The sequence below is a fragment of the Giraffa tippelskirchi genome, chromosome X (genome assembly GCF_054371585.1).
Source record: "Giraffa tippelskirchi isolate mGirTip1 chromosome X, T2T-mGirTip1v1.2.pri, whole genome shotgun sequence".
NCBI classification, from domain to species: domain Eukaryota; kingdom Metazoa; phylum Chordata; class Mammalia; order Artiodactyla; family Giraffidae; genus Giraffa; species Giraffa tippelskirchi.
In genome coordinates, this window is record NC_137289.1 from 102,191,536 (window position 1) to 102,217,011 (window position 25,476).

The window sequence follows — 25,476 nt, forward strand, 5'->3', positions numbered from 1 at the left end:
CAGAGACTCCTGGACCCTCACAGGCAAGTTTGGGTCAGTCTCTTGTGGGGTCACTGCTCCTTTCTCCTGGTGTGAACAAGGTTTTTTTTGTGCCCTCCAAGAATCTGTTTCCCCAGTCCTGTGTAAGTTCTGTAATCAAATTCCACTGACCTCCAAAGTCAAATTCCCTGGAGGTTCTCGGTCTTTTTGCCAGATCCCCAGGTTGGGGAATCTGTTGTGGGTCCTAGAACTTTCTCAACAGTATTAAGTCTTAAAATTCATGAACATGAGATGTTTTTCCATGGACTTGGTTCTTCTTTAATTTCTTTCAGAAATGTTCTTGTAGTTTTCAATGCACAGTTCAGTTCAGTCGCTCAGTTGTGTCTGACTCTTTGCAACCCCACGGACTGCAGCACTCCAGGCTTCCCTGTCCATCACCAACTCCCAGAGCTTACTCAAACTAATGTCCATTGAGTTGGTGATGCACAGATCTTGCACAAATAACTTCAGTGAACAAATAACTTCCTTGGTTAAATGTATTCCTAAGCATTTCACTCTTTTTAATGTTATTATAAGTGGAATTGTTTTATTACTTTTTCTGAGTTGTCTATTGATACTATATAGAAATGCAAGTGATTTTTTCCCCAATATTCTGCTATTTTTCAAATTGATTTATTAATGCTAATAGTTACTTTGTAATTCTTTATGATTTTATGTACATAAAACCTTGGCATCTGAGATAGAGATAATTATACTTCTTTTCAAAAGTAAATGGTTTTTACTCCGTTCTCTTGTCAAAATGCTCTGCCTAGAAAGAACTTACAGTACTATAATGAATATAAGTGGTGAAAGCTACACCATTGTATTGCTCCTGATCTTGAGGGGAAAATTTTCATTCTTTCACCATTCAGTATAATGTCAGCCATAGGTAAGTCCATATGTGTGGTATGTCATAATGAGGCATTTCCTTTCTAATTCAGGTTTATTAGTGTTTTGTTTCTTGTCATGAAATGATACTGGGTTTTGTGAAATGTTTTTTATGCATCAGTCGAGATGATCATGTAGGGCTGCTTGCTGTGGGTTTGTCATATAGGCTTTTACTATCTTAGATAGGTTCCCTCTATGTGCATTTTCTGGGGAGTTTTTAATCATAAATGGATGGTGAGTTTTGTTGAAAGATTTATCTGCATCTATTTAGATGATATATCTTTTATTTTTCAATTTGTTAATATGGTATATCACATTCATTGATTTGTATATAGTGAGGAATCCTTGTATCCTTAGGATAAACCCCACTTGATCATGTTGTATGATACCCTTAGTGTGTTATTGGATTCTGTTTGCTAGTATTTTGTAGAGGATTTTTGTATCTATGTTCTTTAGTGATATTGATCTGCAATTTTCTTTTTTGTGATATCTTTTCTTGCTTTGGTATCAGGGTGATGGTGGCCTAATAGAATGAATTTGGGAGTGTTCCTCCCTCTGCCATTTTTTGAGAGTTTGAGAAGGATAGATGTTAGCTCTTCTCTAAATATTTGATAGAACTCACCTGTGAAGCCATCTGGCCCTGGGTTTTTGTTTGCTGGAAGATTCTTAATCACAGTTTCAATTTCAGTGCTTGTCATTGGTCTCTTCATATTTTCCATTTCTTCCTGGTTCAGTCTTGGGATACTGTACTTTTCTAAGAATTTGTTCTTTTCTTCCAGGTTGTTTCTTTTATTGGAAAATGGTTGCTAATAGTACTCTCTTATGATATTTCTGCAGTATAGTTGTAAGTTCATAAGTTCTCCTTTTCATTTCTGATTTTATTTGTTTGAGTCCTCTCCTTTTTTTTTTCTTGATCGGTCTGGCCAATGGTTTATAAATTTTGTTTATCATCTCAAAGAACCAGCTCTTAGTTTTATTGGTCTTTGCTATTATTTTCTTCATTTCCTTTTCATTTATTTCTGCTCTGATCTTTATAATTTCTTTCTAATAACTTTGCATTTTGTTGTTGTTGTTGTTGTCATTCTTTCTCTAATTGCTTTAGGTGTAGGGTTAGGTTGTTTGAGATTTGTCTTGTTTCTTGAGGTAGGATTGTATTGCTATAAACTTCCCTCTTATAACTGCTTTTGCTACATCTCATAGGTATTGAATCATCATGTTTTCATTGTCATTTGTTTCTAGGTATTTTTTATTTCCTCTTTGATTTATTCAGTGATCTTTTGTTTACTTAGTAGCATATTGCTTAGCCTCCATGTGCTTGTGTTTTTACATTATTTTCCTGTAATTGATATCTAATCTCATAGCATTGTGGTCAGAAAAGTTGCTTGATATGATTTCAGTTTTTTTAAATTTACTAATGCTTGAGAAAATGAATTTCTTCAAGAAAGCAAAAACTAAAAGAACTCAACAATATGAAATATATAAATGCATGTGTGTATAACAGAATCATTTTGCTGTATACCTGAAACTAACACAATATTGCCAATTAACTATACTTCAATTAAAATGGATATATTGTAGAATTCAGTGAATATCCCCTCTATTTTATAATAATTATAAATGGAATATTACCTTTAAAATTGTGAATCACTACATGTTTACCTGAAATATATAATGTTGTACATTAACTACACTTCAATTTTAAAAGTAAAAGAAATACCATATATATGAGGAAGTAATAATATGCATTTAGAATGCACTCAAATTTAAGAGACCATTATCGTCTAATAGACTGCTATATAAGTAGATCATTATATCAATATATAAACCACATGGTAAACACAAAGCAAAGAAACCTATAATAGAGACACATAAACTTAGAGAGAAAAGAATACAAACATAACACTTAAGAAATTCATCAAATCACAGGGAAAGGAACACAAGAGAAAAAAGGAGCATATAATAACTACTAAAAATAGAAAGCAATTAACAAAATTACAATACATATAATACATGCCTAGCAATAACTATGATAAATATAAACACACTAAAGGCTTCCTCAAGGCATATATTTATGCTGTCTACAAGAGACTCACTTTAGATCTATAGAAACACACAGTCTGAAAGTGAAGGGATGGAAAAATACATTTCATGCAGGTGAAAACAACAACATAAAAGGTCTGAGATAGCAGTACGTATATGAAACAAAATAGATTTTAAAACAAAGACTGTAACAAGAGACAGAAAAGAAAAGATCTTGCATAATAATAAAGGTATCAATTAAACAGAAGGATGTGCCAATTATAAATATCTCTCATTATCGGAGCACCTAAATGCATAGAAAATATTAACAGACAGAAAGTGAGGAATTGACAATACTACAATAATTAACAAGGGATTTTAACACTTCACTTTAATCAATTAATGAATCCTGGAGGCAGATAAGAAATAAGGAAACATTGGCACTATATGATACCTTAAAGCATATGAACTTAATATATATACAAAGAGTATTCCAGCCCCCAAAAGCAGAATACACATTCTTTTCTAGTGCACATGTAGTACTCTCCATTGTAGATCATATTTAGGACATGAAAGAATTTTCAATACATTGAATAAGACTGCAATCATGTTAAGCATCTTTTCTGACCAAGGAAGTATTAAACTAGAAATTAATTTTTTAACAAAACTCTGGAAGAAATAATCATAGAGAGGCTAAATAACCTGCTCCTATATAACTAATGGGTCAAAGAATTAACAAAAAATACCTGAGATAAATAAAATATAAACACAATGTTACAAAATCTAGGAGACACAGCAAGAGCAGTTTTAAGAGGGAAACTAATAGTAATAAAGGCCTACCAGAGAAACAAGAAAAATCTCAGTAAACATTATTTCTAGAAAGAAGCAAATAATAAAGATCAGGGTGGAAATAAATAAATGAAAACTAAAAAAGAACAGAAAAGATCAATGAAAGTAAGACTTGGTTATTTGAAAAGATAAACAAAAGATATAACTTTAGGTAGACTCAAGAAGAAAAAAGAGAAAAGATTCAAATAGATAAAATGAGAAATAAAAGAGAATTTACAATTGATACTATGGAAATAAAAAAGACCATAAGAGATTATTAGCAAAAATTATACACTGCTAAAATGAACAGGTTAGAAGAAATGGATAGATTCCTAAAAATATACAATCTCCAAATACTGAATCATGAAGAAATAAAAACTATGAGCAGACTAGTTACCAGTAATGAAATTGAATCAGTAATGTAAAAAACATTTTCAAGAAACAAAAGTCCAGGTTGTGATAGCTTCACAGTTGAATTCTACCAAATAGTTAAAGAACAGGTAACACCTATCCTTGTCAAACCATTACAGAAAATTAAAGAGGATGAAATGCTTCCAAACTCATTCTATGAGGCCAGCATTACTCTGACACCAAACCAAAGACATATGAGAAAAAATTATAGGTCAATATGCCTGATCAACTGGGCTTCCCAGTTAGCTTAGTGGTAAAGAACTTGCTTGCCAATGCAAGAGACAAGAGACATCGGTTCAATCCCCGGGTTGGGAAAATCCCCTGGAGGAGAGCATGGCAACCTACTCCAGTATTCTTGCCTGGAGAATCCCATGGATAGAGGAGCCTAGCGGGCTATAGTCCATAGAGTTTCAAAGAGTCAGACACAACTGAAGTGATTTAGCATGTATGCCTGATCAACATAGATGCAAAAATCCCCTATAAAATATTAGCAAATAAAATTCAACAATACATTAAAAGTTTCATATGTCATAACCAAGTGGGATTTGTTCCGTGGATGCAAATATGGTTCAACATGCAAAAGTCAGGCAATCTGATACACCACATTAACATACTGAAAAATAAAATTCATATGGTCATCTGAATAGATGCAGAAAAATATTTTGACAAAATTCACCATGTGTTTAAGACACACAAAAAAATTCAACAAAGGGGGTATACACCTCAACATACTTTCATGCACAACAAACTCACAGCTAACATCATACTAATTGATAAGAAACTGAAAGCTTTTTGTCTAATATCAGGAACAAGACAAGGATGCTCACTCTCACCACTTTTATTAAACATAGTATTGGGCGTACAGTACCCAGCAAACAGAGAAGAAAAAGCAACAAAAAGAATCTAAATTTTAAAGAAAATAAATTTTCCACTATTTGCTGATGACATATTATATATAGAAAATGCTAAAGACTTTACAAAATAGCTAATAGAACTAATAAGTGAATTCTGAATAGTTGTGAGATACAAAATAAATCTGATGTGTTTCTACTCACTAAAATAAACTATTGGAAAGAGATATTAAGTAACTTTCCTTTACAATTTCATTGTAAAGAATAAAATACCTAGGAATAAGTTTAACCAAGGAGGTTTAAGACCTGTACACTGATAATCATAAGGTACTGATGTAAGAAATTGAAAAAAAAACACAAATAAATGATGAGTTATTCTGTGTTTATGTATTGGAAGCATTAACATTGTTAAAAAGTCGGTACTACTCTAGACAATATACAAATTCAATGCAATACTTATCACAATTCTAATAGCATTTTCACAGAAATAACAAACAGTCCTAATATTTGTTAATACATGACCAAACAATACCCACAAAAACCAAAGTTACCTTGTGAAGGAACAAAGTTAGAGGTATAATAATTCCTGATTTCAAACTATATTACAAAGCTGAGGTAATCAAAATAGCATGGCATTGACATTAAAACAGACACACAGATCAATAAAATGGAATAGAGAGCCCAGAAATAAACCCACGCATATGTAGTGAATTAATTTTTGAGAAAGAAAACATAATTATACAATAGGGAAAGGACACTCTCTTCAATGAATGGTTTTGGAAGACACATACAAAAGAATGAAACTACACAACTTCCTCAAACTATACACTAAAAAAACCCCTCAAAATTGTTTATAGACTTAAAGGTAAGACTTAAAACCATAAGAAACCTAGAAGAATGCATCAGAGACTCTTGATGAGAAGACTCTTAAGAGTCCCTTGGACAGCAAGGAGATCAAACCAGTCAATCCTAAAAGGAAACCAACCTTGAATATTCACTGGAAGGACTGATGCTGAAGGTGAAGCTCCAACTCATTGGAAAAGACCCTGATGCTGGGAAAGAATGAAGGCAAAAAGAGAAGGAGGCAACAGAGGAAGAGATGGTTAGATAGCATCACCAACTAAATTGACATGAACATGAGCAAACTCTGGGAGATAGTGGAGGATAGAAGAGCCTGGCATGCTGCAGTCCATGGAAACGAAAGAGTTGGACACAACTTAGAAACTGTACAACAACAAACTTTGTATAGGGACAGATGGTTACTAGACTTACTGTTGTGACCAATTCTGTGTATGTGTGTGTGTGCTCAGTTGCTCAGTCATGTCTAACTCTTTGCTGCTCCATGGACTGCAAGGCTCCTCTTCCATGGAATTTTCCAGGCAAGAATACTGGAGTGGGTTGTCATTCCCTACTCCAGGGGATCTTCCTGATCCAGGGATTGAACTGACGTCCCTTGCATCTCCTACATTGGCAGGCAGATGCTTTACCACTAGCGCCACTTGGGAAGCCCCGTGATATCAATGTATGCAAATAAATCATTATATCATACACCTGAACCTACATTTCAGTAACAAAATAAATAAAAATTAAAATATTTTTACAGTATGTAAAAAGAAGGAAATTTAAACACATCCCACAACATAAATGAACCTTGAGAACATTATGCTAAGTAAAATAATTCAATAAGACTAATATTTTATTATTCTATTTATATGAATTAATACTGTAGTGGTATGCATGTAGACAGATTGTAGAATGGTGGTTTCCAGGGGCTGTGGGCAGTAGGGAATGGGAAGTTGTTGTTTAATGGATGTAACATTTCAGTTTTGCAAGCTGAAAACAGTTCGAGAGATTGGTTGTATAAAAATGTGAATGTACTTAACACTACTACTTTTTAAATGGTTAAGATGGCAAACATTACCTCAAATGAAAAAGCAAAAAAAATATAGTAAACTTTATGTTATGTGTATTTTTATCATAATAAAAATATAAAAATAAAAGAGGATGAAGTACATTGCATAGCATCATGAACCTTGGAAATATTGTGCTTGGTGAAAAAATCAAGAAATGTAAGACCATATGTTGTATGACTCCATTTGTATGAAATGTTCAGAATAGACAAATCCATTGAGACTGATAATAGATTAGTGGTTTCTAATGGCTGTGGTGAGGGAGGATTGGGAATAACTGCTAATGGGTACATGGTTTCTTTTTGGAGTGATGAAAATGTTCTGGAATCAGTGGTAACAGATGCACAATTTTGTGAAAATACATTAAAATACTGAACTGTATGTTATTAAAAGGTGAATTCATGGTATATGAATTAATTTTTAATTTAAAGAATCAGAATAACCAAAGTGTTCACAAACATACACAGAGAATTAGTTAAATAAAAAAATATGGTAAGTCCGTACAATAGGATTGTGTGCAGTTATTACAAGGACATTTATAAACGAGAACAAAGACCATGTTACATGGAAAATTCACCAAGCTATATGGTTAAGTTGGGAAAAAAAAACTACAAAAATGGTGACTATATGATCACTTTTGTGAAATGAAAAACAACAGCTATGCAAGTAGATGGAACTCTCACACATATCTGTGTGTATGTGTATGTTTGTGCAAACATATACAAATTTATATTCTGCCCCTCTCCCACCTAGTAATTACTGAAATGCAGCTAAAATGACCAACTTTGGATATTTTTACTTTTTATTTGATCTTTCAGAAGTACTAATTTTTTTCTAAATTTATACTATTTTATCTCTTATACTTTAATGTTTTGAATGTTTAGAGCCTATTTAGGCAGAGAGATAATAGATATTCTTACTTTCTTTGTATTTCATAGAATTCTAAAATATTCTTAGTGACATATTGCATCAAAAACCTGAACTAAAACACACATTAAAAAAATACATGTCATCTTCCTCCAAATCATTCTTATTTTTCATTTTATGAGAATGTTATAGGAACTCCATGGTTCTTATCCTTAGATTTGTAGTTTAAAACAATTAACAGACAAATCCTTTATATTTGTATAAGGAAAAGAAATTGGCCTTAACACGAAAGCTAATTTCCAGAAGAAACACAATGAATCAACCAACTTCTCAATTAAAAAACCCTAAATGAAAACAGATTACTACTACTCAGAGGCAGATTCAGCTTTGTTCTCTGTTGTCATCCTTTGCGCTCTTGAGATTATGAAAGGAATTCACATCTACACTACTCAAATTTGATACAATAGTCCTTCAACTTAACAGTGCCCTCTTCTGGTGCCATGTTTCACATGCAGCTACTTGTTTAGTTGCCAGTGGTGTCTGACTCTTTGCCACCCTATAGACTGTAGCTCCTCCAGACTCCTCTGTCCGTAGGATTCTCCAGGCAAGAATACTGGAATGGGCTGCCATTTTCTTCTTCAGCAGCTACTTAATCAATGTTAATAAAGAGGGAGGGGGGCTGAACTTGGAAAAGATGTTTGAGAAAAATCATTTTGAAACCTAGAAGTAAAAGGTTTTATTTTTCTATTCTAATATAACAAAAATAAACAAAAATCCAGTTGTGAGTATAATGGGGGTTGACAAGGCTGGGGAGAGAGGAAAATGGGAAGTTGTTTGCAGTAGTATTGCAGTGCTAGTTGCTCAATCATGTCCAGGGATCAAATCCAGGTCTCATGCACTGCAGGCAGATTCTTTACCATCAGAGCCACCAGGAAGATCCCAGAAAGTTGTTTAATGGGCATAAAAAATTCTCAACTTTGGTTGTACAACACTGTGAATATACTTAGCATTACTGCACTGTACACTTAAAGTGGTTAAGTAGGTAAATTTTACGTTATATGCATTTTAACACAATTAAAAATAAATAAATCCATTTGAAGTATAAATAGCTTGGGTTGATGTCAGCAGCTCTAAGTTGAGACTGTTTTCACCTCAAGTCAAATCTTTACCATAAACCAAACCTATGTGGATTTGATACAATTTTTTGATACAATTTTTATTTCTAGTCATTTTACTAAAATATGCACACATTTCTCTTAATTTACTGAGATATAGCTAATACCAGACCATCTGACCTGTCTCTTGAGAAACCTGTATGCAGGTCAGGAAGCAACAGTTAGAACTGGACATGGAACAACAGACTGGTTCCAAATAGGAAAAGGAGTACATCAAGGCTGTATATTGTCACCCTGCTTATTTAACTTATATGCAGAGTACATCATGAGAAACGCTGGGCTGGAAGAAACACAAGCTGGAATCAAGATTGCCGGGAGAAATATCAATAACCTCAGATATGCAGATGACACCACCCTTATGGCAGAAAGTGAAGAAGAACTAAAGAGCCTCTTGATGATGAAAGTGAAAGAGGAGAGAGAAAAAGTTGGCTTAAAGCTCATTGTTCAGAAAACTAAGATCATGGCATCTGGTCCCATCACTTCATGGGAAATGGATGGGGAAACAGTGGAAACAGTGTCAGACTTTATTTTTTGGGCTCCAAAATCACTGCTGATGGTGATTGCAGCCATGAAATTAAAAGACGCTTACTCCTTTGAAGGAAAGTTATGACCAACCTAGATAGCATATTTAAAAGCAGAGACATTACTTTGCCAACAAAAGTCCGTCTAGTCAAGGCTATGGTTTTTCCAGTGGTCATGTATGGATGTGAGAGTTGGACGGTGAAGAAAGCTGAGCGCCGCAGAACTGATGCTTTTGAACTGTGGTGTTGGAGAAGACTCTTGAGAGTCCCTTGGACTGCAAGGAGATCCAATCAATCCATCCTAAAGGACGTCAATCCTGGGTGTTCATTGGAAGGACTGATGTTGAAGCTGAAACTCCAATACTTTAGCCACCTCATGCGAAGTGTTGACTCATTGGAAAAGACCCTAATGCTGGGTAGGATTGGGGGCGGGAGGAGAAGGGGACGACAGAGGATGAGATGGTTGGGTGGCATCACTGACTTGATGGACATGGGTTTGGGTAGACTCCAGGAGTTGGTAATGGACAGAGAGGCCTGGCATGCTGCAATTCATGGGATCGCAACGAGTTGGAGACGACTGAGCGACTGAACTGAACTGAACTGGTAGCTATAAGACAACTTAATTTCCACTTTAACGCTTGAAGTCTTTAATCTTTCAAGATAAAAAGTTTGTGAAAATGGAATGGTTTTTGCAGTAGTCTTGTATGGATGTGAGAGTTGGACTATAAAGAAAGCTGAGCACTGAAGAATTGATGCTTTTGAACTGTGGTGGTGGAGAAGACTCTTGAGAGTCCCTTGGACAGCAAGGAGATCAAACCAGTCAATCCTAAAGGAAATCAGTCCTGAATATTCATTGTAAGGACTGAAAACTGAAGCTTTCAGTCCCGAAGCTGAAACTCCAACACTCTGGCCACCTGATGTGAAGAAGTGACTCATTGGAAATGATCCTGATGCTGGGAAAGATTGAAGGCAGGAGGAGAAGGAGACAACAGAGGATGAGAGGGTTGGATGGCATCACTGACTCGATGGACATGAGTTTGAGCAAGCTTGGGGAGTTGGTGATGGACAGGGAAGCCCGGCATGCTGCAGTCCATGGGGTCGCAAAGAGTCGGATATGACTGAGCAGCTGAACTGAACTACTTCATTTATTTCAGGAAATAATAAAATAGTGATATATATGTTTACATATATATATATATATATATATATATATATATGCATGCATGCTCAATCACTTCATTCATGTTTGAATCTTTGCAACTCCATGGACTGTACTCTGCCAGGCTCCTCTGTCCATGGGACTCTCCAGGCAAGAATACTGGAGGAGCCTGTCTGCCAATGGAGGAGACCTAAGATACTCCAGTTCAATCCCTGGATCAGAAAGTTCCCCTAGAGGAGGGCATGGTTACCTACTCCAGTATTCTTGCCTACAGAATCCCATGGACAGAGGAGCCTGGTGGGGTACAGTCCATGGGGTCGCAAAGAGTTGGACATGACTGAAATATACACACACACTCTAAGGTTTGAATTGTATGACTGGGTAGAAGGTTTAACATTCACTGAAATGAAGACTAGGAAAGGAGCAAGTTTGGAGGATCAGGGATAGACCAATTGTTCTCAAAAGGTATTATCCTACCACCCTTCCCCCACTCTCCCACCCTGTCCAGGGGATATTTGAGAGTACCTGGAGACATTTCTGGTTATCACACCAAGAGGCAGTTGGGGCAGGGTTGGAGGACATGCTACTGGTCCGGGTTGGCACACTGCTAAACATCCTACAATGCACAGGACAGGGTCTCACCACAAAGAACGATCTGGCCCCAAATGTCAATAGTGCCAAGAACGAGGAACCTTGGGTTGGAATCCTCTCTTCTGAATTTGTCCATTCGTTCTCAGCCTTTGCAGCAGGCTTCTCCTCTTCTGACCCTAATTACTCAATAGTCTGTCCTTAGCAGCCCACTTTTCTTTTCTCTACATTTTCTCTTTGGAATATCACCCATAACCTCAACTACCACATCTATGTTACTGACTCCCACAACTTTGTCTAGTCCCAACTGTTCTTCTAGCTCTCAAGCATTGTTTCTTTTGATTTCCCTTTACATTTTTTTCATTAACTTACTGCTACATCTCTTGTCTTTATAAGTAGCATCTGAAAGAAAACCACAGGGTCATTTATTTCCCAAACTGGGTATCTAGCTTGTGCAAAGGGCAACACTAGTACTCAGAGTAAGGTAGTGATGGTGGAGATGAGAGGTAATCATGGTAATTGCTTTAAATGCATTATCCTTGTAAAGCAATTATCCTCCAATTAGAAAAACAAATTAATGCATTATCCCTGATTATGACAATAGTTTTACAAGGAAAAAAATATTATCTCCTGGGAAGGAAAGGTATAAGTGTTTAATTAACTACTTGAATATAACAGTGTTTGTAAACAGCAGAGTATTTTAAAAGTCAGTTCTATTTTGACATTAAGGATTGCACTCTCTCCATTAAAAAAACACTGGGAACAGAGCTGGAAAAGTGTGTCCATAGTCACAGGGAGGTGGATGTGAATGATAAAGGTCTAAGTAGTTCTGCCTGCCTGTTTAGTTGCATCTGACTCTTTGTGAACCCATGGACTGTAGCCCCCAGGCTCCTCTGACCACGGGATTCTCCAGGCAAGAATACTGGAGTGGGTAGCCAATCCCTTTTCCTGGGGATCTTCCCCACCCAGGGATCAAACCAGTGTCCCCTGCATTGCAGGCAGATTCTTTATCATCTGCGCCACCAGGGAAGCCTTAAGACATCCTAGTAGCCTTTTATTCTAAGCGACAGTTTACCTGCTTGGTTACTTACCATATATCACAGAATATAATACACCAGCCATAGTAGGATGAATCATTATTTTCCTTAACTGTAGAGAAGGAAACAAATGACAATGAAAGTATGACATATTGTCAATTGTCAGAGATTCCTTAGATGCTGAAATATTTTTTCAAAGATAAGCCTTCAGAGATTTCTAATTTGTTAAAATATGAAGAAAAAACGTGATCTTAGATTCTATGACATACGGTGAATTTGTTTCCCATATTCAATTTCCATGGTCAGTGCCGGTTTGCAATCTGCACTTCAGTCAAGTAAGACGTTTGTATATTGCTTTCTAAAGGGTCGTAGGTAGTTTCATGACTCTGTTGTGCTTCTACAACTAGAACGTAAAGCTTTTAGCATTTCAATCACCTTTGTTCTCCACACAAACACTCCCGCCCCCACACGCAGCGCCTTTCCGCAATCTATGCAGATGTTGGCATTTAAGAGTAAACCTGTATTTGTTCTAATCTTAGAATTGCATAGATAGTATAAGACTGTTCACAGATTTAGTTACACTGGGGGCGAGGGAGACATTCTATTAAATAAACGCTTCTTTTTTTTTTTTAAGACCCATCCTTGCAGAAACGTTAAAATAGGGTGGGGTAGGGAGCGAGGGCGGAGGCAGAGAGGGGATATACGTCTCAGGATACAGGAAATACGGAAAGAGCGAAACCCAGAGGAAGATCTGTGCCTGGAGGGGACCCGCCGCCATCTCAGGTCTCTTGGCCTCGCCAGGGCCCACTGGAGAGAGCTGACACCCAGGTCCTATAATCCTTATGGGGGACCAACCTTGTACCTCCGGGAGATCCACGCTCCCACCTGGAAACACGCGGGAAACGAAGCCTCCAAAAAAGCGCTGCCTCCTAGCTCCACGTTGGGATTATCCAGAAGGAACCCCTAACGGAGGTAACACCACTCTCCCTTCCACACCTCCTCCAGCATCACCGGGCCTGAAGTCTCATCCACCTCCTCCGGAGAAGTAGTACAATATACTTCTTCCATCCTAAACCAGGTCAGATTCTTTCTCATTTGGGACAACCAGGCTCTCTCAAACTTAATTATGCATTTCCTCAGATCTCCCTCTCCCTTTCCCTATTCTTTTCACGATTTCAAAATTGAAAAAAAAATGCAGGCATTAAATAGCCCTTTCACAAAATACGTGGGGGTGAATTTATGGATATTTAATAACATTAAGTAATTATTTTTAAATATATTTTTCAGTAGACGTATCTGTTGATTTGCTTAAAAGTCAGTTGGGCCCAGGTGAGGGGTACAAATGTTAATGACTTGATAATTGTTAAAGCTGAGTGATATATACATGGGGATTCATTAAACTATTCTTGCTACTTTTGTGTATATTTGAAGCTTTTCCATTCAAAAAATGCCTGGTTCAAGATCAATAACGCCATTGTATTGAAGGCCTAATTCCTATAGCCATAGGTTTGTGCTAACAGAGTATTTTAAAGTGAGCCTTCAGAGTTGTATATTTCTCTGTGTATAACAGGAGAATTTAATGATTTAAAAAATATAATATAGTAAATCAAACCCAAGTACCATAATATTTGCTTGCTCAAGTTATTCAGGAAGCTTGGGGGATGGACCTTGAGCCATCAAAGAGGAAGGGGTAACTTTGGGTGGGCCTTAAAGGATGAGTGACATCTGCCTTGTGGAGGGGGCGGGAATGCTTTTCTGGCCTAGCTTTTCCAGAACAAAAGCCCCAAGGCAGGCTTGTGCTAGGAAAAGCTTGTCTATAATTCTGAGTGTATGAGAAAAACTAGGAGGTGAGATAGTGTTGCAGGGGTTGAATATTTATGCTAAGGGGTATGCAGTTTAATCCATAAGCAGTGGAAACCATTGAAGATTTTCAAGGAAATGGTATATTTTAGGAGTCCGGTTTTTACTATCAGGAAAACAATCCTCAATTTAGATGAGTTTACAGAATGCGAAAAATAAGGTCTGACTCAAAACTCATAGATTCTTATACTCCAGATGAGACATGGCATACTTTCTTCATTTATACAATAAACCTTTAAGGAGCTGTTGCAGTGGACTAAAGCATTATGCTGGGAACTGTAGGGGTTAGATAACTAAAGCACATAGGAGGGAAACAGCTATTGAATGAATAGGTCAATGTTTGATGGGATTACAGTGGCAACTAAGGAAGTTCTGGACTTGGGGCTTGATGGTAGTGCATAGTAAAAGAATGAGCTCCATTGTGCTTGAAAGCTTCACTCAGTCATTCCTTACTACCTGATTTCCCTCAACTTTACCTCTGTTCAAAGGGGTAGAGTTGGGGTAGAGGGGAACCATAGGAATAGGAGTGCTTAAACAGAAAACAAAGGAGGTTGTATAGGGCAAAAAATGCAAGAAATATGTAATTTCCTCCAGTGATTCAAATCATTGAAATTATAATAACAAACATTTACTGAACATCTTTATGTGCCAGACACTGTTCTACAAAACTTCCCAGAGACTATGCTCTTAATTGCTGTGCAATAGATCCCTTCTAATACTGTCTGTATAACTGTTTTTCAGGGATATATAACTGAAATAACTGAAATGGGGGTGTGGTAGAACATAAGGACTCGAGGAGGCCATGGGAAAGAGAGGGACAGTAAAAGAAGAAATGATTTAACCTTATTTTATTATTTTTCAGGCTATGAGGGATTTCAGTATGACTCCATTTCCTCGGTGTATTCATAAAATAGTTCACTCAGTGAAGACAATGAAGATTATTGACATTGCCACCCTGCTTTTTCTGATGTCCTGCACCAGGAAGTTGTGATTTTTAAGGTAATCTCTTTACCAAAAACTTACTAAAGAAGGAGGAGGAATAAGAGTTGATTATAACACATTAAAATTGTTAGCCAAACAAAAAGCTAGCACCAATGATAAATTGAAACCATTTTCTACATTATGTGAAACCATATATACCATATAATAATAATGCTATCTATAAGCTGTTTTGTTATATTCACTCTTAATTACCTTATAGTTTCTGGTATCACTGTGAAATGTATCTTTTAAACCACATTTTCAGATTATTGCTGGTAAATGGGAATATGATTGATATTGTAACATACTGATTTTATATGCTGTGAACTTTCTTATTTATGTTTGTTCTAACATTTGTAGATTCTCTGTATTTTCTGTTAATTAATTATATTATAAATAATGGAAATTTCTTCCTTTCCAATATTTATTTTTTAATTTGTCCTACTGTGTTAGCTAGGATCTTTGGTATAATAAGATATAGTAGCAGTGATCGAGGATTCTTTTTCTTGCTCCTGAATTTACAAGGGAATTTTATAAATGTTTCACCATTTTTAGTAGATTTTCTTTGTCAGGCTATGTAGTTCCTTTATATTCTTAGTTTGTTAAGAGCTTTTATTATGGATGAATATGGAGCTTCTTCTCCAAATACTGATCACATGGAGTTTTTTTCTCCATAAACATGAGACTAAGACTGTGTGATAAATTACAGTATTCAGTTTTCTAATATATTTCTTGCTTCTGGTTTCATCAGGCCCTACCATTGAATATTCTGTCTCTTATTTTAATAACTTTTCCTTTTATTTTCTTTTTGTTTGCTCTTTTTCTAATTTATTTGGACCATTAGCTCAGTAATTTTAAATATTCTTTTCTAAAATAAGAATGTATAACCATAAGTTTTCTACTATGTACTACTTTAGAATAATTTCACAGGTTTTTATATGGAGTATTTTTATTATTATTCAATTATTATTTTATAATTGCTCTTAAGATTTATTTTTTGACTCATGAGTTATTTGGGTTTTTTTAATTTACAAACATGGATATCTTTTTTAGAAATCATACTGTGAAATCATTAATCCAATTACAGTTAAACTTCACTTTATTTTCTATTTTAAAATATTTAATGTTTTTTATTCTTCTGGTAACAAAAAGCAAAATTATACACTGACTCCTCATCTCATTAGATTTCAGCAATATAAGACTTTTTATTTCATTAAATACTTAGGAAAACTGTGATTATGCTGTTCAATGATGGAGTTATTGTTGATATTTATACTTGTGGTTTTAAATCTTTTTTTTATATATGATCTATATGATTTTTTTAATTAGTTCATTTTCTATTTTTTAAATTTACAATATTGTATTTGTTTTGCCATACATTGACATGAATCCACCATGGGTATACATGTTTTATTTTGATCTAATTCTACACCTAAAGAAAAATTGTAAGAATATTACAAAGAACTCCCATACACTCTTTATCCAGGTTCACCAATTACCATTTTGCCACGTTTTCTTTATAATTCTCTATTTCTGCTTCTCCCTCTCATTCCCCTTTTATCTTTCCCTTTACTGTTGTCTCCCTCCCCTGCCCCTTAGCCTGTCTTCTACCTCCCCATCTTCCTGTCTCCTTCTTTCTCTTTGAACTGTTTAAGAGTAACTTGGAGACTTCAAGCTCTTTACTTGTAAATACTTCAATGTGTATTTTATCAGAATAATACCTTTCTCTTACATAACCTCAGTACCTGTATCAAAATAGAAATTGGATATTGTTCCAAATTTTTGTTTCATAAACCTTTATTATCAAGATTATCCACTCATACTTATTGAAAAAGGGATGACTTTGGGAGAACATATATTTCAAATGGACAATGTAAGCTCTATTATAGTTCTTTTTTCCCCCTAGCTTTATTGAAATATATTTGACATATAACAGTGTAAGTTTAAAGTGTACAGTACAGTGTGATGATTTGCTAAATGTATATATTACAAAATAAGATCAGATAAGACATCAGTCATATAATATAATTAGTATTTTTTGTGTGATGAGAACTTGTAAGATCTACTGTCCTAGCAACTTTTAAGTATACAACACAGAATTGTTAACTATACTCACTATACTATAGTATTAACGATACTATAACTATAGTTATGTAACTATATATTGATATTGTAACTATAGTGTTGTAGTATAATATACATCATGCTGTAGATTAGCTCCTCGGAATTTATTTGTGTTACAACTGAAAGTTTATATCCTTTGACCACCTTTATACATTTCTCCTACCCTCCCATCTCTGGAAACCACCAATGTACTCTCTGTTTCTATGAGTTCAGTTTTTTTTTTTTTTTTTTTTTTTAGATTCCATGTATAAGTAAGAGCATTCAGTATTTATCTTTTTCTTCACTTAGCCTGATACCCTCAAGATTTATCTACTATATCATAAGTCCCTTCTTTTTATAGCTGAATAATGTTCCTGTGTGTGTGTATAACATTTTCTTTGTCCATTAATCTGTCAGTGACACTTAGATTGTTTCCACATCTTGCTTATTGTAAAGAATGATGCAGCAAAATAGGGATTGCAAATATCTCGTGATTGTGATTTCATTTCCTCAGACATACCCAGAAGTGGAATTGATGGATCATATGGTAGTTCTATTTTTAATTCTTTAAGGAACCTCCATACTGCTTTCCATAGTAGATATTTCACTTCACATTCCCATCAAGGAATATGCAAGGGTTCACTTCTCTCTGTATCATCACAGGCATTTTTTATCTCCTGTCTTTGTTAACAGCCATTCTAAAAAGTGTGAGATATCTCACTGTGGCTTTGATTTCCTTTTCCTTGATGATTAATGATGTTTAGTACCTTTTCATGTACCTGTTGGCAATCTGTATGTCTTTGGGAAAATGTCTATTTAGGTCTTTTGCACCTTTTTGAATTATAGATTATTTGTTTTTCTGATACTGAGTTGTATGAGTCCCTTATATATTTTGGATATTAATTTCTTATCAGATGTGTGTTTTAAAATGTTTTTTCCCCATTCCACAGATTGCTTTTTCATTATTTATTTATTTATTTTTAATTTATGTATTTTAGTTGGGGGCTAATTATTTTACAATATTGTAGTGGTTTTTGCCATACATTGACATGAATCAGCCATGGGTTTACATGTGTTCCCCATCCTGAACCCCCTCCCAATCCCATCCCTCTGGGTCATCCCATTGCCCCAGCCCTGAGCATTTGTCTCATGCATCGAACCTGGAATGGTGTTCTGTTTCACATATGATAATATACATGTTTCAATGCTATTCTCTCAGAATGTCCCACCCTCACCTCCTCACTCAGAGTCCATAAGACTGTTCTATGCATCTGTGTCTCTTATTCTGTCTCACATATAGGGTTATCATTACCATCTTTGAAATTCCATATATATGCATTAGTATACTGTATTGGTGTTTTTCTTTCTTGCTTACTTCACTCTGTATAATGGGCTCCAGTTTCATCCATCTCAATAGAACTGATTCAAATGTATTCTTTTTAATGGATGAGTAACATTCCATTGTGTATATGTACCACAGCTTCATTATCCATTCATCTGATGATGGACATCTACGTTGCTTCCATGTCCTGGCTATTATAAATAGTGCTGCGATGAACATTGGGGTACACGTGTCTCTCAATTCTGGTTTCCTCGGTGTGTATGCCCAGCAGTGGGATTGCTGGGTCATATGGCAGTTCTATTCCAGTTTTTTAAGGAATCTCCACACTGTTCTCCATAGTGGCTGACTAGTTTGCATTCCCACCAACAGTGTAAGAGGGTTCCCTTTTCTCCACACCCTCTCCAGCATTTATTGCTTGTAGTCTCTTGGATAGCAGCCATTCTGACTGGTGTGAAATGGTACCTCATTGTGGTTTTGATTTGCATTTCTCTAATAATGAGTGATGTTGAGCATCTTTTCATGTATTTGTTAGCCATCTGTATGTCTTTGGAGAAATGTCTGTTTAGTTCTTTGGCCCATTTTTTTGATTGGGTCGTTTATTTTTCTGGATTTGAGCTGCAGGAGTTGCTTGTATATTTTCGAGATTAATTGTTTGTCCATTGCTTCGTTTGCTATTATTTTCTCCCATTCTGAAGGCTGTCTTTTCACCTTGCTTATAGTTTCCTTTGTTGTGCCAAAGCTTTTAATTTTAATTAAGTCCCATTTGTTTATTTTTGCTTTTATTTCCAATATTCTGGGAGGTGGGTCATAGAGGATCCTGCTGTGATTTATGTTGGAGAGTATTTTGCCTATGTTTTCCTCTAGGAGTTTTATAGTTTCTGGTCTTACATTTAGAACTTTAATCCATTTTGAGTTTATTTTTGTGTACGAATCCTGAGCTTTAGCTCTTGACCAATATCCTCTACTGATCACTATTGAAAAAGCAAAACAAAACAAAACAAAATCTATTTTATAAGAAACTGAGATCAATTTGCAGGTATTCTAACTCAAGATGTTGAGTCATCTTTATCGTGTTAGAAAGAGTTCTAGGTTCATTCTTTTACAAGTGGTTGACCAGTTTTCCCAGCTCCACTTGTTAAAGAGATTGTCTTTTCTCCATTGTATATTCTTGCCTCCTTTGTCGAAGATAAGGTGTCCATAGGTGTGTGGATTTATCTCTGGGCTTTCTATTTTGTTCCACTGATCTATATGTCTGTCCTTGTGCCAGTACCATACTGTCTTGATGACTGTGGCTTTGTAGTAGAGCCTGAAGTCAGGTAGGTTGATTCCTCCAGTTCCATTCTTTTTTCTCAAGATTGCTTTGGGTATTCAAGGTTTTTTGTATTTCCACACAAATTGTGAAATTATTTGTTCTAGTTCTCTGAAGAATACTGTTGGTAGCTTGATAGGGATTGCATTGAATCTATAGATTGCTTTGGGTAGTATACTCATTTTCACTATATTAATTCTTCCGATCCATGAACACGATATATTTCTCTATCTGTTTGTGTCCTCTTTGATTTCTTTCATCAGTGTTTTATAATTTTCTATATATAAGTCTTTTGTTTCTTTAGGTAGATATATTCCTAAGTATTTTATTCTTTTTGTTGCAATGGTGAATGGTATTGTTTCCTTAATTTCTCTTTCTGTTTTCTCATTGGTAGTGTATTGGAATGCAAGGGACTTCTGTGCGTTAATTTTATATCCTGCAACTTTACTATATTCATTGATTAGCTCTAGTAATTTTCTGGTAGAATCTTTAGGGTTTTCTATGTAGAGGATCATGTCATCTGCAAACAGAGTTTTACTTCTTCTTTTCCTATCTGGATTCTGCTTTTTCATTTTGATCATTTCTTTTGCTGTGCAGAAGCTTTTTAGTTTGATGTAGTCCCATTTGTTTATTTTTTGCTTTTGTTGCTTATGTTTTGGGTGTCATTTCCATAAAATCACCGCAAAGACAAATGTCAAGAAGCTTTTTCCCTGTTTGCTTCTAGGAATTTTAAGTCTTTAAGTCTTTCCTTGTCTTTAATCTGTTTTGAATTAATATTTGCCAGTGGTGTAAGATTGGGCTCCAGTTTTATTCTTTTTCATGTGAATATTCAGTTTTCTCAGCATTATTTATAAAATAGACTATCTTTTCTCCATTTAGTACCCTTGAATCCCTTGTCAAACATTAGTTGACTGTATATGCAAGGTTTTATTCTGGACTCTCAGTTCTGTTCCAAGGTCTATGTGTCTGTTTTTGTCAGCACCATGCTCTTTTGATTACTATAGCTTTGTAGTACATCATAAATTAGTGTTCCAATATTATTATCTAGACCATATTGCACTTTGACCAGTTTGTCCAAATAATGTATTTTCTTGATCAAAGTTTCAATCGAGGATGATGTGCTGCATTTAGTTTCCATGTTTCTTCAGTTTTCTTTAACCTGGAACAGTTCAACCTTTCTTTGTCTTTGATGACAATGACAGTTTAAAGATTTCTGGACAATTGTAGACAATTGTTTTATAGGTTGTTCCTAAACTTAAATCTGTGTGCCCATTCCTCATTATTGTATTTATATTATGGAATTTGGCAGGAATGTCAGAGAAGTAATGTATTGTTCTTAGGGCAGCATATCAGTGGCACATAATGCTGATTTGACCCCTTAGAAGAAATGTTAACCTTCATTACTTGGTGAAGATGATGTTTACTAAATTAATCCACTCTAAGTTTCCATTTTCTGCTTTATAGTTAATAAATTTGCTTGGGGTACTTTGAAACTGTGTAGGTATCCTATTCCTCATCAAACTAAAATCCACTGGCTTTAATATCCATTGATAATTCTTGACTGAATCAGTTATTACCTTAATGGCTGCAAAATGGTCATTTTCTTTCTTTCTTTCTGGCCGCACTGGGTCTTTGTTGCTTTTGCATGAGCTTTCTCTAGTTGCGATGAGCGGGGGCTACTCTTCATTGAAGTGCCTGGACTTCTCACTGCCGTGGCTTCTCTTGTTACAGAGCACAGGCTCTAGGCTCACGGGCTTCAGTGGTTGTGGCACACAGGCTCAGTAGTTGTAGCTCTTGGGCCCTAGAGCTCATGGGCTTCAGCAGTAACAGCACATGGGCTCGGTAGTTGAAGCTTGTGAGCTTTAGAGTGTGGGCTCAGTGGTTGTGGTGCACAGGATTAGTTGGTTTGTGGCACGTGGAATCTTCCTGAACTAGGGATCTGACCTGTGTCCCCTGCATTGGCAGGTGGATTCTTACCCACTGCGCCACCGGGGAGATCCTAAAATGATCATTTTCAAATGTCATCGTTTTCACTACGTTTATTACTTTGTATTCTGCGTCAAGGAAGAGGTTTTTTCCTCCTCCATTTATTTATTTATTTGTTTATATTGGTTTGGACACATAGATTTTTATTTTATTTCATGAGTATGCTATTGCTATCATTATTTATTTTAATGCTCAAATTGACCCAGTGGCAGCCTATTCAAGCTGGATTCTCTGTCCATTTGACATATTCCCATGATTTTTTGATACATACTTGACTTCAGCATTTTCTTACTTTTTAACTTTTATGCTTGTTTTGTATTCCCTGCTTCATTGCCAATTTCTCTATGGATCTCTGGTACCATTTTGCGGGAGATGGTATTTGGAAACCAAGATGTGGGTACATGGATATATTTTGAAAAAAACTTTAAACATTTTAAAGATACTTTCCAGTTACAGTCATTACAAAATATTGGCTATACTTGCCATGTTGTATGATACATCACTGAATCTATCTTACACCCAATAATTTGTACCTCCCCTTTCTCCCTACTGGTAACCACTAGTTTGTTCTCTATATTTGTGAGTCTATTCCTTTTTTGTTATGTGCGTGTGCTAAGTCACTCAGTTGTGTCCAACTCTTTGCAAACCTATGGACTAGCCCACCAGGCTCCACTGTCCATGGGATTTTACAGGCAAGAATACTAGAGTGGGTTGCCATGCCCTCCTCTAGAGGATCTTCCTGACCTAGGGATTGAAGCCACATCTCCTGCATTGGCAGGTGGATTCTTTGCCACTAGTGCCACTTGAGAAGCCCCTTTTTTTGTTATATTCACTAGTTTTTTTTTTAATTTCACATATAAGCGATACCATACAGTACTTGTTTTTCTCTGTCTGACTTATTTCACTTAGCATAATACCCTCCATGTCCATCCATGTTGCAGTAGATGGCAAAATTTCATTCTTTTTTATGGCCAAGTAGTAGTCCATTGTGGGCTTCCCTGGTGGCTGAGTAAAGAATCTGCCTGCCAATGCAAGAGATACTGGTTTGATCCTTGGTTTGGGAAGATCCCCTGAAGAAGGAAATGGCAACTCACTCCAGTATTCTTGCCTGGGAAATTTGGACAGAAGAGCCGGGCGGGCTACAGTCCATAGGGTCGCAAAAGAGTTGAACAGGGCTTAGAGCCAAAACAACAGCAACAATGGTAGTTCTATTTTTAGTTTTTTGAGAAACTTTCAGACTGTTTTCCACAGTGTCTGTGCCAATTTCTGTTCCTACCAACAGTGTACAAGGGTCCCTTTTCTTCACATATTCTCCAATATTTTTTGTGTTTCTTTTTGATGATAGCCCTTCTGGCAGGTATGAGGTGATATCTTATTGTGGTTTTGATTTCCATTTCCCTGAAGGTTAGCAATGCTGAACATGTTTTCTTGTGCCTGTTGGCCATCTGCATTTTCTCTTTGGAAAAATGTCTATCTTATTCTTCCCATTTTTAAGTTGGGTTGTTTTTATGATGTTGAATTGTATAAGCTGTTTATATATGTTGGATATTAATCCCTTATTGGTCATATCATTTGCAAATATTTTCTCCCATTCAGTAGGTTGTCTTTTCATTTTATTGATAGTATCCTTGGTTGTTCAAAAACTTTTAAAATTTGATTAGGTCCTATCTGTTTATTTTTGCCTTTGTTTCTTTTAAGAGACAGATTAAAAAAAATGTTGTACAATTTATGTCAGAGTGTTTTGCCTAAGTCTTTCTCTGGGAGTTTCATAGTATCCAGTGTTACATTTAGGTCTTTAATCCATTTTGAGTTTATTTTTGTATATGATGTTAGAGAATGTTGCGATTTGATTCTTTTACATGTAGCTGTCCAGATTTCCCAGCACCACTTATTGAAGAGAATGTCTTTTCTCCACTGTGTATTCTTGCCTCCTTTGTCATTGATTAATTTATTGTGACTGTGGGTTTGTTTTTGGGTTTTCTGTCGATCTACACCTCTGTTTTTGTGTTACACATAGTTTTGATTACTGTAGGTTTGTAATATAGTCTGAAGTCAGGGAGCATGTTTTTCTCTGTTCTTTCTCAAGATTGTTTTGACTATTTGAGACCTTTTGTGTTTCCATACAAATTTTAAGATTTTTTTGTTCTAGTTTTGTGGAAAATGCCATTGATATTTTGATAGGGAAATGCATTGAATTTGTAGACTGCCTTGGGTAGTATAATCATTTTAATAATATTTATTTTTTCAATCCAAGAACATGGTATATCTTTCCATCTATTTGTCTTCAGTTTCATCAGTGTCATAGTTTTCAGAGTACAGGTCTTTTGCCTCCATAGGTGGGTTTATTCTAGGTATTTCATTCTTTTTGATGCAATAGTGAATGGGATTGTTTCCTTAATTTCTGAGAGTTCATTGTTAGTGTATAGAAATGCAACAGATTTCTATATATTTATTTTGTATCCTGCAACTTTACTGACAATTGATGAGCTCTAGTAGTTTACTGACGGCATCTTTAGGATTTTCTACATGTAGTATCATGTTATCTGCAAACAGGGATAGCTTTATTTCTTCCTTCAGTGCACATGGATATTTTTTAGCTTAGCATTTTGTTACTTTTCTATTTAATTGCACATGTTTTAAAGAGCATGATCAATTTGTGTTTCATGTGTGCTCGAAAATATTTTGTGTATTCTAATTGTTTCATGTAGTATTCTGTAAATGTCTGTTAAACTTATTGATTGTATTGAATGTCTTCTATATCACTATTAATTCTCTTTACTACATTTATCAATTATTGAAACCAATTTAAAATCTTCCACTGTAGTTGTATAAATTCTTGTAGTTTATATATATTCAAGGATTTATTATTATGTTCATACAAGTCTAAAATAGATACACCTTTTATCATTTTTAGTGACTCACTTGAATTTAAGTTCTATTTTGTCTGATAGACTTCCTTTTGGGTGATATTTCTTTTTTCCATTCTTTTACTTAATTCTTTTTTTCCCTTTCTTTTATTTTTCAGCAAATATTCTGCCAAAAAATTGAATACACTGGTTTACTTCTGAATTTACCAGCAGGATTATAATTAGAATTAAGAATAAGCTTTATAGCTTCAAACATTATTTTCTTCACAATTTTTTTTTAAATTTTATAATACTCCAACTCTTCAGGAATGTCAAAAGACATCCTTTGTGTAGATACATCATTTGTTTTTCTACATATGTTTTTCTTTCTCTTTGTAGATACACACACACACACACACACACACACACATACACACACTTTTTTGCTAAACCATTTGAAAGTAACTTGCAGATATCCTGACACTTAAGCCTTAAATACATCAAAGAGTATCTCTTAAGAACAAGGACATTACATTCAGAAAAATTCAACTTTGATACAATTATCTGATATACCATTGATGTCAAAGTTCCCCAATTGTCTTAACAATATCTTTTATATCTTTTTATTTGTTTTGATCCAGGATCCAGTCAAGAATCATACACTGTATTTAGCTGTCACATCTCTTTAGTCTTATAAAATCTAAAATAGTGCCTTCTCATTCTTTTCTTTTTGGAGAAGGAAATGGCAACCCACTCCAGTATTCTTGCCTGGACAAT

General features: G+C 35.3%; 1 protein-coding gene across 3 annotated transcripts in view; it reads left to right on the top strand.

Moving 5' to 3' along the window:
• Positions 1 to 12,804: 12,804 nt before the first annotated feature.
• The window catches only part of NBDY (negative regulator of P-body association), a 95,991-nt gene continuing 83,319 nt past the window's right edge, over positions 12,805 to 25,476 (top strand). The window contains exons 1-2 of one of the 3 annotated variants that reach the window (XR_014075787.1): positions 12,805 to 13,350; positions 14,995 to 15,131. Coding sequence is in view for 1 of the 3 variants with exons in the window: in XM_081565522.1 (XP_081421648.1) it covers positions 13,115 to 13,321 (207 nt within the window). In the remaining 2 variants the exon portion in view is untranslated. Of the gene's footprint in view, positions 13,351 to 14,994; positions 15,132 to 25,476 lie in introns of those variants that run through there. The other 2 variants (XR_014075788.1, XM_081565522.1) reach the window with 2 other exon arrangements.